Source organism: Salvelinus namaycush, chromosome 31 (genome assembly GCF_016432855.1).
Source record: "Salvelinus namaycush isolate Seneca chromosome 31, SaNama_1.0, whole genome shotgun sequence".
In the NCBI taxonomy this organism is placed as follows: Eukaryota; Metazoa; Chordata; class Actinopteri; order Salmoniformes; family Salmonidae; genus Salvelinus; species Salvelinus namaycush.
In genome coordinates, this window is record NC_052337.1 from 2300458 (window position 1) to 2318069 (window position 17612).

Below are 17612 nucleotides of genomic sequence, written 5' to 3' on the forward strand. Positions count from 1 at the left end.
GGGGGGGGAATGTTTTTACTGTTTCGATAACCACTCAAGCTTTAATTCATAAAAACGGAGACATATGAACTCTCCCACCAGTCGCTCTGAGTGAATCCTTAATCTCCACCATGAATCACCAACAATAGTTTTTAAACGGATGACAGATAAATTAAATAAAGAATTACCAAAGATTCGATCGAGGATCCTCACGTCGCGTCCTGTCACGATAAGATGCCGGCGCAGCCTCGGCAGTGGACCCGTTTGTACCCCAGAGGCTCAGCAATCTCATAAAAGCAACCCATTAATTAAGCTGTGTTATCAGGCACCATGGCAACCGCTGTGTTTACGAACCAAACACCCCCCTAAATGGCATTGTGATTTTTTTCCACCAGAGTGCAAGCGGTTTGAAGAGGACGTGAGCTTTTTATCCATCGTTGGGCTTGTGAAGCTGTATTTAGAGCCTGCCTGCAAGTGTTTTTAATGGGCCAATGAGTTTTTTTTTACTGAGAATGTTAGGGGTTGTTTTATTGTTGTCAGGTGCTAATGGAAATCAAGAGGTCCGTTTTCCTTCTTTTCTTTTCTCATTGAGTTTGTTGCGATTGTGTAATTAGTGAAAATGCATGTAGGCGTGATGCCCACTGTGTTGTTGTTTGAATCACAGAATGCCCCTTTAAAAATATGTCTTGGGGGCCTAAAGTAAAGCCTGTATGTGGTTAGAGGTCCTTCACGCAACAGGTGGCTTACTTGGTGCATCTGGCCTCTTTAACTGTGTAAACCCTACACCCTTTAACTGTGTAAACCCTACACCCTTTAACTGGGTAAACCCTACACCCTTTAACTGGGTAAACCCTACACCCTTTAACCATGTAAACCCTACACCCTTTAACTGTGTGAACCCTACACCCTTTAACTGGGTAAATCCTACACCCTTTAACTGTGTAAACCCTACACCCTTTAACTGTGTAAACCCTACACCCTTTAACTGTGTAAACCCTACACCCTTTAACTGGGTAAACCCTACACCCTTTAACTGGGTAAACCCTACACCCTTTAACTGTGTAAACCCTACACCCTTTAACTGGGTAAACCCTACACCCTTTAACTGGGTAAACCCTACACCCTTTAACTGGGTAAACCCTACACCCTTTAACTGGGTAAACCCTACACCCTTTAACCATGTAAACCCTACACCCTTTAACTGTGTAAACCCTACACCCTTTAACTGTATAAACCCTACACCCTTTAACTGTGTAAACCCTACACCCTTTAACCATGTAAACCCTACACCCTTTAACCATGTAAACCCTACACCCTTTAACTGGGTAAACCCTACACCCTTTAACTGGGTAAACCCTAAACCCTTTAACTGGGTAAACCCTAAACCCTTTAACTGTGTAAACCCTACACCCTTTAACCGTGTAAACCCTAAACCCTTTAACTGGGTAAACCCTACACCCTTTAACTGGGTAAACCCTACACCCTTTAACTGTGTAAACCCTACACCCTTTAACTGTGTGAACCCTACACCCTTTAACTGGGTAAATCCTACACCCTTTAACTGTGTAAACCCTACACCCTTTAACTGTGTAAACCCTACACCCTTTAACTGTGTAAACCCTACACCCTTTAACTGTGTAAACCCTACACCCTTTAACTGGGTAAACCCTACACCCTTTAACTGTGTAAACCCTACACCCTTTAACTGTGTAAACCCTACACCCTTTAACTGGGTAAACCCTACACCCTTTAACTGGGTAAACCCTACACCCTTTAACTGGGTAAACCCTACACCCTTTAACCATGTAAACCCTACACCCTTTAACTGTATAAACCCTACACCCTTTAACTGTGTAAACCCTACACCCTTTAACCATGTAAACCCTACACCCTTTAACCATGTAAACCCTACACCCTTTAACTGGGTAAACCCTACACCCTTTAACTGTGTAAACCCTAAACCCTTTAACTGGGTAAACCCTACACCCTTTAACTGGGTAAACCCTACACCCTTTAACCATGTAAACCCTACACCCTTTAACTGGGTAAACCCTACACCCTTTAACTGGGTAAACCCTACACCCTTTAACTGGGTAAACCCTACACCCTTTAACCATGTAAACCCTACACCCTTTAACTGTGTAAACCCTACACCCTTTAACTGTGTAAACCCTACACCCTTTAACTGTGTAAACCCTACACCCTTTAACTGGGTAAACCCTACACCCTTTAACTGGGTAAACCCTACACCCTTTAACTGTGTAAACCCTACACCCTTTAACTGTGTAAACCCTACACCCTTTAACTGTGTAAACCCTACACCCTTTAACTGGGTAAACCCTACACCCTTTAACTGGGTAAACCCTACACCCTTTAACTGGGTAAACCCTACACCCTTTAACCATGTAAACCCTACACCCTTTAACTGTGTAAACCCTACACCCTTTAACTGGGTAAACCCTACACCCTTTAACTGGGTAAACCCTACACCCTTTAACTGGGTAAACCCTACACCCTTTAACCATGTAAACCCTACACCCTTTAACTGTGTAAACCCTACACCCTTTAACTGTGTAAACCCTACACCCTTTAACCATGTAAACCCTACACCCTTTAACTGGGTAAACCCTACACCCTTTAACTGGGTAAACCCTACACCCTTTAACCATGTAAACCCTACACCCTTTAACTGGGTAAACCCTACACCCTTTAACTGGGTAAACCCTACACCCTTTAACTGGGTAAACCCTAAACCCTTTAACTGGGTAAACCCTACACCCTTTAACTGGGTAAACCCTACACCCTTTAACTGGGTAAACCCTACACCCTTTAACCGTGTAAACCCTACACCCTTTAACTGGGTAAACCCTACACCCTTTAACCATGTAAACCCTACACCCTTTAACTGTGTAAACCCTACACCCTTTAACTGTATAAACCCTACACCCTTTAACTGTGTAAACCCTACACCCTTTAACTGTGTAAACCCTACACCCTTTAACTGGGTAAACCCTAAACCCTTTAACTGGGTAAACCCTAAACCCTTTAACTGTGTAAACCCTACACCCTTTAACCGTGTAAACCCTACACCCTTTAACCGTGTAAACCCTACACCCTTTAACCGTGTAAACCCTACACCCTTTAACCGTGTAAACCCTACACCCTTTAACCGGGTAAACCCTACACCCTTTAACTGTGTAAACCCTACACCCTTTAACTGGGTAAACCCTACACCCTTTAACTGGGTAAACCCTACACCCTTTAACTGGGTAAACCCTACACCCTTTAACTGGGTAAACCCTAAACCCTTTAACTATGTAAACCCTACACCCTTTAACTGTGTAAACCCTACACCCTTTAACTGGGTAAACCCTACACCCTTTAACTGGGTAAACCCTACACCCTTTAACTGGGTAAACCCTAAACCCTTTAACTATGTAAACCCTACACCCTTTAACTGGGTAAACCCTACACCCTTTAACTGTGTAAACCCTACACCCTTTAACTGGGTAAACCCTACACCCTTTAACTGGGTAAACCCTACACCCTTTAACTGTGTAAACCCTACACCCTTTAACTGTGTAAACCCTACACCCTTTAACTGTGTGAACCCTACACCCTTTAACTGGGTAAACCCTACACCCTTTAACTGTGTAAACCCTAAACCCTTTAACCGTGTAAACCCTACACCCTTTAACTGTGTGAACCCTAAACCCTTTAACTGTGTAAACCCTACACCCTTTAACTGGGTAAACCCTACACCCTTTAACTGTGTAAACCCTACACCCTTTAACTGTGTAAACCCTACACCCTTTAACTGGGTAAACCCTACACCCTTTAACTGGGTAAACCCTACACCCTTTAACTGGGTAAACCCTACACCCTTTAACTGGGTAAACCCTACACCCTTTAACTGGGTAAACCCTACACCCTTTAACTGGGTAAACCCTACACCCTTTAACTGGGTAAACCCTACACCCTTTAACCGTGTAAACCCTACACCCTTTAACTGTGTAAACCCTACACCCTTTAACTGGGTAAACCCTACACCCTTTAACTGGGTAAACCCTACACCCTTTAACTGGGTAAACCCTACACCCTTTAACTGGGTAAACCCTACACCCTTTAACCGTGTAAACCCTAAACCCTTTAACTGGGTAAACCCTACACCCTTTAACTGTGTAAACCCTACACCCTTTAACCGTGTAAACCCTACACCCTTTAACTGGGTAAACCCTACACCCTTTAACTGGGTAAACCCTACACCCTTTAACTGGGTAAACCCTACACCCTTTAACTGTGTAAACCCTACACCCTTTAACTGGGTAAACCCTACACCCTTTAACCATGTAAACCCTACACCCTTTAACTGTGTGAACCCTACACCCTTTAACTGGGTAAATCCTACACCCTTTAACTGTGTAAACCCTACACCCTTTAACTGTGTAAACCCTACACCCTTCAACTGGGTAAACCCTACACCCTTTAACTGTGTAAACCCTACACCCTTTAACTGGGTAAACCCTACACCCTTTAACTGGGTAAATCCTACACCCTTCAACCATGTAAACCCTACACCCTTCAACCATGTAAACCCTACACCCTTCAACCATGTAAACCCTACACCCTTCAACCATGTATACCCTACACCCTTTAACCATGTATACCCTACACCCTTTAACCATGTATACCCTACACCCTTTAACTGTGTAAACCCTACACCCTTTAACCATATGAACCCTACACCCAACACACTTCAACCATGTGAACCTTACACCCTATTCCCTAAATGGTGCACTACTGTTGACAAGGGGTCAATAGGGTTCTGGTCAAAAGTAGTGCACTATAATATAGGGAATAGGGGGTCATTTGTGACTTAGCCTTGGTTTGCCCCTTAAACCTTCTATTTCCTTTACACCACCCCCTTCACTTCCTCTCAATGTATTGGGGCAGATGTAGAAACTTAGGTGAAAGACATGCTTCAAAATATATTGGGGCAGATGTAGAAACTCAGGTGATAGACATGCTTCAAAAGAGGATTCCTTGATGATTGGTTTTCTATTGCAACCTTGCAAACTCTCAATACAAATAGCTTTTCATTGGTATATTTACAGTGTGTTAATCTCAGTTAACCCAGAACTAAAATCTTGCATAATTAGTTAATCTGCGTGATTTAGTTCTGGATTCATATGTATTAGAAATTGAGTTCCGGTTTGTGAAGAATCCACCCTTGCAAAAGGAAACTCTCAGCGAAAGTCCCCGCCCCCCCTTCCGCTAATTTCACACACAGGCAAAGCTTTCGAAGTTTAAGCACCGCCTACGCCCAATCCTGATACATCTAAATAATCTGTGACCTTCGCCCAATCCTGATACATCGAAATAATCTGTGACCTTCGCCCAATCCTGATACATCCAAATAATCTGTGATGTTCGCCCAATCATGATACATCCAAATAATCTGTGACCTTCGCCAAATCCTGATACATCCAAATAATCAAATCAAATCAAATTGTATTGGTTACATACACATGGTTAGCAGATGTTATTGGGAATGTAGCGAAATGCTTGTGCTTCTAGTTCCGACAGTGCAGTAATATCTAACAAGTAATCTAACAATTCCACAACGACTACCTAATACACACAAATCTAAAGGGATGGAATAAGAATATGTACATATAAATATATGGATGAGCGATGACTGAGCGGAATAAGCCAGATGCAATAGATGGTATAAAATACAGTATATACATAAGATGAGTAATGTAAGATTTGTAAACATTATTAAAGTGGCATTATTAAAGTGACTAGTGATCCATTTATTAAAGTGGCCAATGATTTCGAGTCATAAGTGATGAAAACCCAAGCATCGTAACTACTGTTTGATCATTATCCTACGTATCCCGTTGAGACAGATTCTTCTGTTTATGTACAGAATCTGTTCAGGAGAGATTAGTGACATTAAGTTTAGTAGGGGTCTGAAACCTAAAGCACAGAGGTTCCTTGGTGTCCACATCAACAATGATCTATCATGGTCCAAACATACCAAGACAGTCGTGAAGAGGGTACGACAAAAACATTTTACCCCTCAGGAGACTGAAAAGATTTGGCATGGGTCCCCAGAGCCTCAAAAATTTCTACAGCTGCACCATCGAGAGCATCCTGACTGGTCGCATCACCGCCTGGTATGGCAACTGCTCGGCATCTGACAGTAAGGCGCTCCAGAGGGTAGTGCGTACGGCCCAGTACATCACTGGGTCAAGCTTCCTGCAATCCAGAACCTATATAACAGAACCTATCAGAGGAAAGCCCATAAAATTGTTAGAGACTCCAGTCACCCAAGTCATAGACTGTTTTCTCTGATACCGCACGGCAAGCAGTACCGGAGCGCCAAGTCTAGGACCAAAAGGCTCCTTAATAGCTTCTACCCCCAAGCCATAAGACTGCTGAACAAATAATCAAATGGCCACCGGACTATTACATTGACCCCCCCCCCCCCCCCCCTATGCATAGTCACTTCACTCCTACCTACATGTACAAATTACCTCAACTAACCTGTACCCCCGCACACTGACTCGGTACCGGTACCCCCTGTATATAGCCTCGTTGTTGTTATTTTACTGTGTTACTTTTTACTTTTGTTTATTTGGTCAATATTTTCTTAAACTCTTCTTGAACTGCACTGTTGGTTAAGGTCTTGTAAGTAAGCATTTCACGGTAAGGTTCTACACTTGTGGTATTCGACGCATGTGACTAATACAGTTTGATTTGAAGGAATGGACATCATTGTGAAGAGTAGTAGTGAGTGCCAATACTTTTTTATTTTGTCATTTTCCAATAAGAACACCTATTTCCATTATGCATTGAAAGCTTTTTTTATAAACCACATGTAACATTTTTTAACAGTGATTCAAGTAAATAAACATAGACTGCATCATAAAAATGTATGTCAATAAACTTTATTTCTGTGTGTGTGTGTGTGCGTGTGTGTGTGTGTGTGTGTGTGTGTGTGTGTGCGTGTGTGTGTGTGCGTTTCAGTATGTGATGTGTTCAGGGCTGTGGTGCCGGGTGGATGGAGAGAAGGACTGTAAAACCAAACTGGACCCACCCATGGATGGCACAGAGTGTGACCCTGGAAAGGTAGTTAGAACCACAGAAATATATTACGATACAGTACATGTATTTGTGTAGAACATGTGGAGGACTTCTGTCATTTGTGGACACTGCTCTTTTTCACATGACTTCATTCAAGTTTTATTATAAAAACTAATTATACAAATTATACCAAATGGTATAGTGTACTATTTTTATATAGGGTGCTATTTGAGACGTTTTGTCCTATTGTTAGATCGAAACAACTTAACTTTATAATTACAGCATACAGCTTTTCAGACCAAAAAATGTATTCGATTATTTTTTGCATCCCTTTCTACCTCTGTGTCCGCATCCCAAATTACGCTTATATCCCTTCTGAATATAGTGCACTACATTTGACCAGAGCCTTATGGGACGTGTTCAAAAGTAGTGGACTATCTAGGGAATAGGGTGCTATTTGGCACGTAACCAATGTCTTTATTAATTCATCACATTTTCATCATCTTAAAATCAGCCAATCAACACGATATAGGTCACTACCAAATGGTCTCTCAATACCAGCCTCACAAATATGAAATCATCTTTTCCACACAAGCCCAAGCAAGCAGCCGTTGCTGCAAGAGAAAAGAGAGCGAGTGAGAGAGAGAGAGGGAAAGCGAGAGAGCGTGAAAGAGCGAGCGAGAGAGAGAAGAGAGAGAGACAAGAGAAAGAGAGAACCATCCTCTCCGAGATATATTATAAACAGGGAGATGAGAAACAGCCTGTGGGCCAAGGGAAGGGGCCAGCTGTGGCCGCTCACGGCAAACCCCTGGCCCCGCTTCAGACTGTCTCCACGTCCCTTTGTGTATCCACGCTGACAGGCAACATGATGCAGAGCACCGTGCGGAGTCCGACCATCGTAAACCATGCTAGTAATGCCACCAGGAACGTGTTGTATGTACGCCACGGTTGAGTTTTAGGTATTAGAGTAGTGAAGTACAGAAGGGAGTCTATTGAGACTTTGTCCTTAGATGCACCATTTATAATCTGTAACAGCCCATGTAGAAATTCAAGTGCAGTCTCTTGAAGAAATATGCTTTAATTGATCACCGAAGTGTACGTTGGGAGGAAACATTTTTGGGGGTGGGGGGGGGTCTTTGAATAAGGTCAGTGAACTCTGGAGAATGTTACATGTCATCAGAGTGGACAGGACGTATTAAATAGTGAGATCCCACTTCTAGGGCAGTGTTTGAATTATTTCAGGTATCTTGGAATGGGTGGATTGTATCAGTGAAAAGTTGACGTTAAAGAGTTCCATCCTGTCCAACAGAAGTGTCAATAGTAATGATGATGAGCACAAACCAGAGTAAGGGAGATTGCCAGTGTTCAATCAGACCCTGAATCCTCTGTTTACATAGCTCAACACATCAGCCGCCACATAATCAGCAGCACGTCAACGGCAAGGCCGAGTTACACTGTGAGTGCAGCGTTGTTTTGTATTAGTGTTGGGTTCAGGAGTGTTTACGTTCACAGTTGTTCAGTAGTGGGGTTTCATGATGTCATTGGACAGGGTTGTAGGTTTGGACACTGTGTGATTTATTCAAGTGTGTGTGTGTGTGTGTGTGTGTGTGTGTGTGTGTGTGTGTGTGTGTGTGTGTGTGTGTGTGTGTGTGTGTGTGTGTTGTACTCATGCAGTGGTGTCGTGCTGGGGAGTGTGTGAGCAGAGCGGTGCCAGTGGAGCAAGCCATGGGGGAGTGGAGCACCTGGGGGTCCTGGGGAACCTGCAGTCCAACCTGCAGCACTGGCATCAGTGGACGCCAGCGCAAGTGTGAGAGTCCCAGGTACTTTACACTATAACGACTGTCTCTAAGTAGAGTCCCAGGTACTTTACACTGTAACGACTGTCTCTCTGACTAGAGTCCCAGGTACTTTACACTGTAACGACTGTCTCTTTGAGTAGAGTCCCAGGTACTTTACACTGTAACGACTGTGTCTGAGTAGAGTCCCAGGCACTTTACACTGTAACGATTGTGTCTGAGTAGAGTCCCAGGTACTTTACACTGTAACGACTGTCTCTGAGTAGAGTCCCAGGTACTTTACACTGTAACGACTGTCTCTGAGTAGAGTCCCAGGTACTTTACACTGTAACGACTGTCTCTTTGAGTAGAGTCCCAGGTACTTTACACTGTAACGACTGTCTCTGAGTAGAGTCCCAGGTACTTTACACTGTAACGAATGTCTCTGAGTAGAGTCCCAGGTACTTTACACTGTAACGACTGTCTCTTTGAGTAGAGTCCCAGGTACTTTACACTGTAACGACTGTGTCTGAGTAGAGTCCCAGGCACTTTACACTGTAACGATTGTGTCTGAGTAGAGTCCCAGGTACTTTACACTGTAACGACTGTCTCTGAGTAGAGTCCCAGGTACTTTACACTGTAACAACTGTCTCTGAGTAGAGTCCCAGGTACTTTACACTATAACGACTGTCTCTCTGAGTAGAGTCCCAGGTACTTTACACTGTAACGACTGTCTCTGAGTAGAGTCCCGGGTACTTTACACTATAACGACTGTCTCTGAGTAGAGTCCCAGGTACTTTACACTGTAACGACTGTCTCTGAGTAGAGTCCCAGGTACTTTACACTATAACGACTGTCTCTTTGAGTAGAGTCCCAGGTACTTTACACTGTAACGACTGTCTCTTTGAGTAGAGTCCCAGGTACTTTATACTATAACGACTGTCTCTGAGTAGAGTCCCAGGTACTTTACACTGTAACGACTGTCTCTGAGTAGAGTCCTAGGTACTTTACACTACAACGACTGTCTCTGAGTAGAGTCCCAGGTACTTTACACTGTAACGACTGTCTCTTTGAGTAGAGTCCCAGGTACTTTACATCTTTGAGTACATTTTAGTCATTTAGCAAACACTCTTATCCAGAGCAATTGGGATTCAGTGCTGAAGGGCACATGGACAGATTTTTCACCTTGTCGGCTTGAGGATTCGAACCAGCAACTTTTCAGTTACTGGTCCAACGCACCTTATACGCTAGGCTACAGGAGCTTTACTTCTTTGATCTTGACCTCCATTCCATGCATTTTGTTTTGTATTGTCTCTGTGGGACCAGTGGGAAAAGCCGGGACTGTGTCGGCTCCAGGATGCAGTACAGGCTGTGTGAGAACCTACCCTGCCCTGCCGGGAGCCCCAGCTTCAGAGACCAACAGTGCCAGACCTTCAATCGCCCCTCCCTACACTGGCACTCCGTCATGGATGATGGTATATATCTAGATCATAGACTGTATTAAAAAAAATCCATTGTAGATCAGACTTGCAAAGGTTGCCTACCATACACCCCCGATTTCGCATTTCAGCACCATTGTCTCACTCCTTGCGCCTCGTTGCGCCTCGTATCGCCCCGTAGTTGAGGCGACCATGTCAAACCACACTCCTGTCTCGTCGATGGTAATGATTCTCTCCTTTATCTTATATTGCCCTACGATACTCACTGAAGTTCACACCGGCATTTATTTGAAACGTTTATTTGCTGAAATGCTGATGCCCGGCTATTAAAAGGGACAGGCAGCTATTTGAGACTGCGTTTAATTGAAGTTTTACTGTACACTATTCACAATTACTGCAGTGCAGTTCTCTAAACCACCAACTCTCTCAGACACTAACTCTCAAACTCTAATATCTTGCTTTGCTCAAGCCTCTTTCTTGGTCTAATTGTGCCTGTTAGGGTAGAGTTGGTAGCCAAACCGGTCTGTGTGTGTTTGAGCGTGCTATGCGTGTACCTGTGTGTGTGTGTGTGTGTGTGTGAGGCCCATGTTAGCGGCAGCCCCAGGCTACAGTAATTGAACCTGGGTACTGTGCAGAATGACAAACAGGCTCTCCAGTGGCTCTCTCTCTCTCTGCTCTGGATGACATCACTGGAGGACATCACTAGATGACTTCACTGCACAGACGCTCTGCCTGCTGGAGCACAAAGCTCCTTTCATCAGGCAAGGGTTCTCTCTCTCCTTCTCTCCCTCTCTATTTCTCTCTGTCTTCCTATCTATCTCTCTCTCTCTGTCTCTATGTCCCTCTCTCAATTCAATTCAATTTCAAATTCAATTTCAATATAATGGGCTTTATTGGCATGGGAAACATATGTTTACTCACAAAAGTTCCAGAAGAATAAAGACATTTCAAATGTCATAGTATTTCTACATACAGTGTTGTAGTGATCTGCAATAGTTAAAGTACAAAAGGAAAAATAAATAAACATAAATCTAGGTTATATTTACAATGGTGTTTGTTCTTCACTGGTTGACCTTTTCTTGTGGCAACAGGTCACACATCTTGCTGCTGTGATGCACACTGTGGTATTTCACTCAGTAGATATGGGAGTTTATCAAAATTAGATTTATTTTCAAATTCTTTGTGGGTCTGTGTAATCTGAGGGAAATATGTGTCTCTAATATGGTCATACATTTGGCAGGAGGTTAGGAAGTGCAGCTCAGTTTCCACCTCATTTTGTGGGCAGTGTGCACATAGCCTGTCTTCTCTTGAGAGCCAGGTCTGCCTTTCTCTCTCTCTCTCTCTCTCTCTCTCTCTCTCTCTAATTATCTCAATGTCCCTCTCTCTGTCTCTACCTCTCATTTGATTGGTTAAAGATCAGACACTGTCCCTGAAGATATGCAGCAACTGCTTCTTTGGAACCCTAACCAGAGGCTATATTATCCAGGTGCATTTGTGATAACTAAAAGGTTGCAGATTTCAATCCCTGAGCTGATTGGTGAAGAATCTGTCGATGTGCCCTTGAGCAAGGCACTAAACCCTAATTGCTCCTGTAAGTCGCTCTGGATAAGAACATCTGTTAAATGACTAAAATTATAGCTTGCGGATACAATGCATTCCTCAAATGCACTCATGGTTGATATAGACGATCATAACCATCTTTGATACGTAACAGGTATTTAGACTGGCTCCCGATGCTCCCAATCCCACATTCCTCCATATTTGGAGCAGAGAGGGGTAAAAAGTGGCTTTGACTGGGAGATTTGGGAGATAGCGAGTGTTGGACATCCCATGTGTCCAACACGATGCTGCTGCTGGAAGGCTGCTCGCATAGCTCTGACCTCAAGCCTGCGTCTCAAACGCCATCCCATTCCCTATATAGTGCACTACTTTTGACCAGAACCCTATGGGCCCATTTGGGATGCAGACCAAGTGTGCGCTCTGTGCCAAGTCCTAGCATATTGCACAAATCAGTATAAACCTGTCGGCCGCATGTACGCACGCTTAAGTGTTCAAAGATGGGGATTGAATGTTTACAACGTAGCCTCGTCAAACACTGTAAGAGATTAATGCGCCTGGAAGATGTTTCGCGACCGTTTCGCGACGCCGCAATTAGTTACATCTTGGCCCCCTGCTCAACCGAGCTAGACCAAAACGAAGGCGGGTGGCTTTTTAAACATATCGCTGGCTTTTTAAACATATCGCTGGCTTTTTAAACATATCGCTGGCATAAACATTTTGACAGGTGACGAGATAAGGATGTAAGAGAGTGTAGGGTTTATGAGGAAAGCAGCTGGCCCTGATCCAGCGGTGTTCTGTTTAAAGCATCATTAAGATTCCAGACTCCACGTGAGCTTTTAAAAGGGCAATTTGCAGTTCAAACAACAACAAAGTGGACACCCTGCCACTGTTTTGGTAAACATCTGAGAATTGGAGCTGGACATTTTTTACCACTTTCAAATTCATAGACATTGCTATGGTATCACGTTTTAGGGAAGACCCAGATGGAGACAGTGTCGAAGTAACAAACATTTATTACTAGAACAGGGGCAGGCAAAACGACAGGTCAGTAATCCAGATTAGAGTCAAAAGGTACAGAACGGTAGGCAGTTTCAGGGGAAAGCAGAGGTCAATAATCCAGGGCGGTGTGACAAGGTACAGAACAGCAGGCAGTCTCGAGGTCAGGGCCGGCAGAATGGTCAAAACCGGGAAAACTAGAAAACAGGAACTATAGAAAAAGAAAGGAGCAAGGGGAAAAATGCTGATATGCTTGACAGACAAAAAGAACTGGTAACAGACAAACAGAGAACACAGGTATAAATACCCAGGGGATAATGGGGAAGATGGGCAACAGCTGGAGAGGGGTGGAGACAAGCACAAAGACAGGTGAAACAGATCAGGGTGTGACATATGGATACAAGGACTAACCATTGATGAGATCAACATTTTAATTCAAAAATACATGTACCAATTGCAGATTGCCCCTTTAAACCCTGCATATTTATCTTGTTTCGAAAACATATACACACTTGTTGCATGCAGGCTGCACAGTAGGCCCTCCTAGTCCTATAGATATCTTAGTATGGAGTCAGTCCACCACCTAAAGGTATCGTGTAACCCAGGGCTCTCTGTTCCCGGAGAGCTCTCCTGTAAGTTTTCGCTCCAACCCCATTTGTAACTAACTTGATACAGCTTATCAACCAGCTAATTATTAGAATCGGGTGCACTAGATTGGGGTTGGAGTGACACCTACAGGATGGTTGATCTCCGGGAGAGCCCTGATGTAAACCTGTAAATGTCAATACAATGTTTAGTATTTTAGGTTTCTCAGAATAGAAACCTAGAATTTGCACATTGATCAAAGATTGTCTGTGAAAAATCTAATTTGCGTCTATGCCATGCATTATAATGTGTTATAAATGTGCGTCTATGCCATGCATTATAATGTGTTATAAATGTGCGTCTATGCCATGCATTATAATGTGTTATGAATGTGCGTCTATGCCATGCATTATAATGTGTTATAAATGTGCGTCTATGCCATGCATTATAATGTGTTATAAATGCCATGCATTATAATGTGTTATAAATGTGCGTCTATGCCATGCATTATAATGTGTTATGAATGTGCGTCTATGCCATGCATTATAATGTGTTATGAATGTGCGTCTATGCCATGCATTATAATGTGTTATGCATAGTTCCTAATGTGTTATAAATGTGCTTCTAAAACATCATGAAGAAGTTATCCATAGAAAACAGAAAGTGTCACCAAATGTTTTTTTTATAAATGATGCATCCAATCCAGTTTTATTATTCACCAACATTTAGTCAGTGTGTTTAAACCCCAGAGATAACAGAGCTGCATGAGCTCAGACACGCCGTGGAGACTAACGGCTGCATGAGCTCAGACATGCTGTGGAGACTAACGGCTGCATGAGCTCAGACACGCCGTGGAGACTAACGGCTGCATGAGCTCAGACACGCCGTGGAGACTAACGGCTGCATGAGCTCAGACACGCCGTGGAGACTAACGGCTGCATGAGCTCAGACACGCCGTGGAGACTAACGGCTGCATGAGCTCAGACACGCCGTGGAGACTAACGGCTGCATGAGCTCAGACACGCCGTGGAGACTAACGGCTGAAATCTGCAGTTGGCCGTTCTATCGCCTCTGAATATCAGCCGTCAATTTCTGTTCATTTTCCAACGATTCTACATGTTAAAACGGCCCAAACAGCCAAACAATGTTTGTCATCACCCAGCAGGTGATAGCTAACACATTGCAGCCACACGCTGCTTTTAACCGTTCGATCTCTGGCGTGTCTGACCTCTAAAATGTAACTTGCTGAGATGTCTGGGTTGAACGTATTTTTACCTGGTTGTCATGAAGGTCACAATGGAGTCGTGTCACGGTCATGAACATAGAGCATGGTAATATGATATCATATGCCTTAACACAAATATCTGTGGTACACTCTTAGAAACATGGAAGCCAAAAGGGTTCTACCTGGAACCAAAAAGGGTTCTTCAAAGGGGACAGCCAAAGAACCCTTTTAGGTTGTAGATAGCACCTTTCTTTCCTGAGTGTAGTAGTTCAAAGCTAATAGATATGGTATCGGGCATGAACGTCAAGATGAGGTCATGTAGGTGTTGTGTATGGGTAATGATGGGGTTGTGTAGGGGTCAAAATGATAGAGCATGGTAATATGATATCAAAGGATAGGATCTGATAGGTTCGGAAATTCTAGGATAGGATATTCTCTATATGGTGACCTACTTTACATTAAATGGCACCCTATTCTCTATATGGTAACCTACTTTACATTAAATGGCACCCTATTCCTTATATGGTGCACTACTTTACATTAAATGGCACCCTATTCTTTATATGGTGCACTACTTTACATTAAATGGCACCCTCTCCTCTCCACTCTCCCCAACCCCCACCTCCTATCCCCTCTTACTTGTCTCCACGTCTCCTCCCCATATCCTCTCTCTTCCTCTCCCCTCCCTCCCTCCTCCTCGCTCTCCTCCTCTCTCTCCTCCCCTCCCCTCTCTCTCTTCCAGAGAGGCCATGTACACTGTTCTGTTCCTCCACAGGGAAAGAGCAACCCCGCCTCCTGGCTGAGAAGGTGCTGGATGGAACCTCCTGCGGCTCTCAGGAGTCTGGCCTATGTGCCAATGGGACATGTCAGGTACACCAGTCATGTGACAGGGGACTTTTCAGGTACACCAGTCATGTGAAGTTGCCCCTAGACGCTGATCTTGGGTCAGTGCATATCCCCACTAATGGTTAAGGTTAGGATTGGGGCAGGGGAAGCTGATCCTAGATCTGTACCTAGGGGAAACTACATGTCATGTGACAGGGGACTTGTCAGGTACACCAGTCATGTGACAGGGGACTAGTTAGGTTCCAGTGTGTTCTACATTTTCAGTAATTCTATGGTAGATTCACACAATATAGTTCTAAATAAAGCTGGAAGTTTTGCATCTCTTAATGGCACACAAAACCCAAAGCGCTGGAGATTTTTTGTAAGTGTTACTTGCAGCCATCTCAAGCAACAAAACTTTTTTTCTGACGTCTCTGATGCAGGTTAGTCTGATCTGATGTCACAGTTCTTGGACAGCAAAACTGTGAAAAATGTTCCATATTGCAGAAATAGAAAGTCATTTTCCAAGCTGTTTCCCCAACACATATTTTTTTAATACCACAAAATACACATTCCATGTATCCTTCCAAACAAAGTCTTCAATGTCAAGTCCAGCAAGAAAATAAATGGTGCTTAAATCACTGACCCAAAATGGTGCCCTATTCTCTATTTAGTGCACACTTGTTTTTACCAGGGCCCATGGGGCTTTGGTCAAAAGTAGTGCACTGTGTAGGGAATAGTGTGCCATTTGGGTCACAGACCCATTGTTATCGGCGGAGCCCCACGGCCACCCTCCATTATGTTGACTGCACTCCCAGGAGCAGGGGAACGTGCCTTCAGTAGACAGACAATCGCTCCAATGACCAGAACCTCTTTCTCTGGTAGAAAAATAGACAACTGGGGAATATTTCAGAAAACACAGGGATGATTTGCGGGGATTATTTCCTGCTATCTGGGCTGGAGAGAGATGAAAAGAGAGAGAGAGGAAGAGAGAGAGAGGAAGAGAGAGAGGGGAAGAGAGAGAGAGAGAGAGAGGAAGAGAGCGAGAGAGGAAGAGAGAGAGAGAGCGAGAGAGGAAGAGAGAGAGAGAGCGATAGAGCGCAAACAAGAGACAGGCAGACAGACATGATAGAGAGAGAGCACGCAAGAAAGAGAGAGAGAGAGCAAAAGAGGGACAGACAGAGAGAGAGAGAGGCAGACAGAGAGAAAGGCAGGCAGAGAGAAAGGCAGGCAGAGAGAAAGGCAGACAGAGAGAAAGGCAGAGAGAGGGAAAGGCAGACAGAGAGCAAGGCAGACAGAGAGAGAGAGGCAGACAGAGAGAGAGAGGCAGACAGAGAGAAAGGCAGGCAGAGAGAAAGGCAGACAGAGAGAAAGGCAGAGAGAGGGAAAGGCAGACAGAGAGAAAGGCAGACAGTCAGACAGACAGTCAGACAGTCAGACAGACAGACAGAGAGAGAGGCAGACAGAGAGAAAGGCAGACAGAGAGAGAGGCAGACAGAGAGAGAGGCATACAGAGAGAGAGGCAGACAGAGAGAAAGGCAGACAGAGAGAAAGGCAGACAGAGAGAAAGGCAGACAGAGAGAGAGGCAGACAGACAGTCAGACAGACAGTCAGACAGTCAGTCAGTCAGACAGAGAGAGAGAGAGAGAGAGAGAGAGAGAGAGAGAGAGAGAGAGAGAGAGAGAGAGAGAGAGAGAGAGAGAGAGAGAGAGAGAGAGAGAGAGAGAGAGAGAGAGAGAAACAAAGTAATATGTTGCCCTGGCGTTGTAAGGATGTTTCCACGCTCCCAGAGTAGGTCGTGGCCCAAGCCCCAGCACACCCCCATCATCCTCTCTGACACACGGATGGCCCATCTGTGAACTGCTGGCACTTGGTCAAAAGAATCTGCTCTCCAGCTACATATTTCTTTTGACATTAATAAAGGTTAAAAAAATAAAAATAAACTAGGCAAGTCAGTAATGAACAAATTCTTATTTTCAATGACGGCCTACCGGGGAGCATTGGGTTAACTGCCTTGTTCAGGGGTAGAATGACAGATTTTTACCTGGTCTGCTCTGGGATTCAATCCAGCAACCTTTCAGTTACTGGCCCCACACTCTAACCATTAGGCTACCTGCTGCCCCTATTGCATAGTAC

General features: G+C 44.1%; 1 protein-coding gene across 1 annotated transcript in view; it reads left to right on the plus strand.

Moving 5' to 3' along the window:
* Window positions 1-17612, plus strand: part of LOC120026145 (A disintegrin and metalloproteinase with thrombospondin motifs 19-like) — a 161022-nt gene that overhangs the window by 119007 nt on the left and 24403 nt on the right. Inside the window, exons 11-14 of the mRNA XM_038970966.1 lie at window positions 7015-7116; window positions 8746-8891; window positions 10173-10321; window positions 15394-15521. Coding sequence (XP_038826894.1) covers window positions 7015-7116; window positions 8746-8891; window positions 10173-10321; window positions 15394-15521 — 525 coding nt within the window. The remainder of the gene's footprint in view (window positions 1-7014; window positions 7117-8745; window positions 8892-10172; window positions 10322-15393; window positions 15522-17612) is intronic.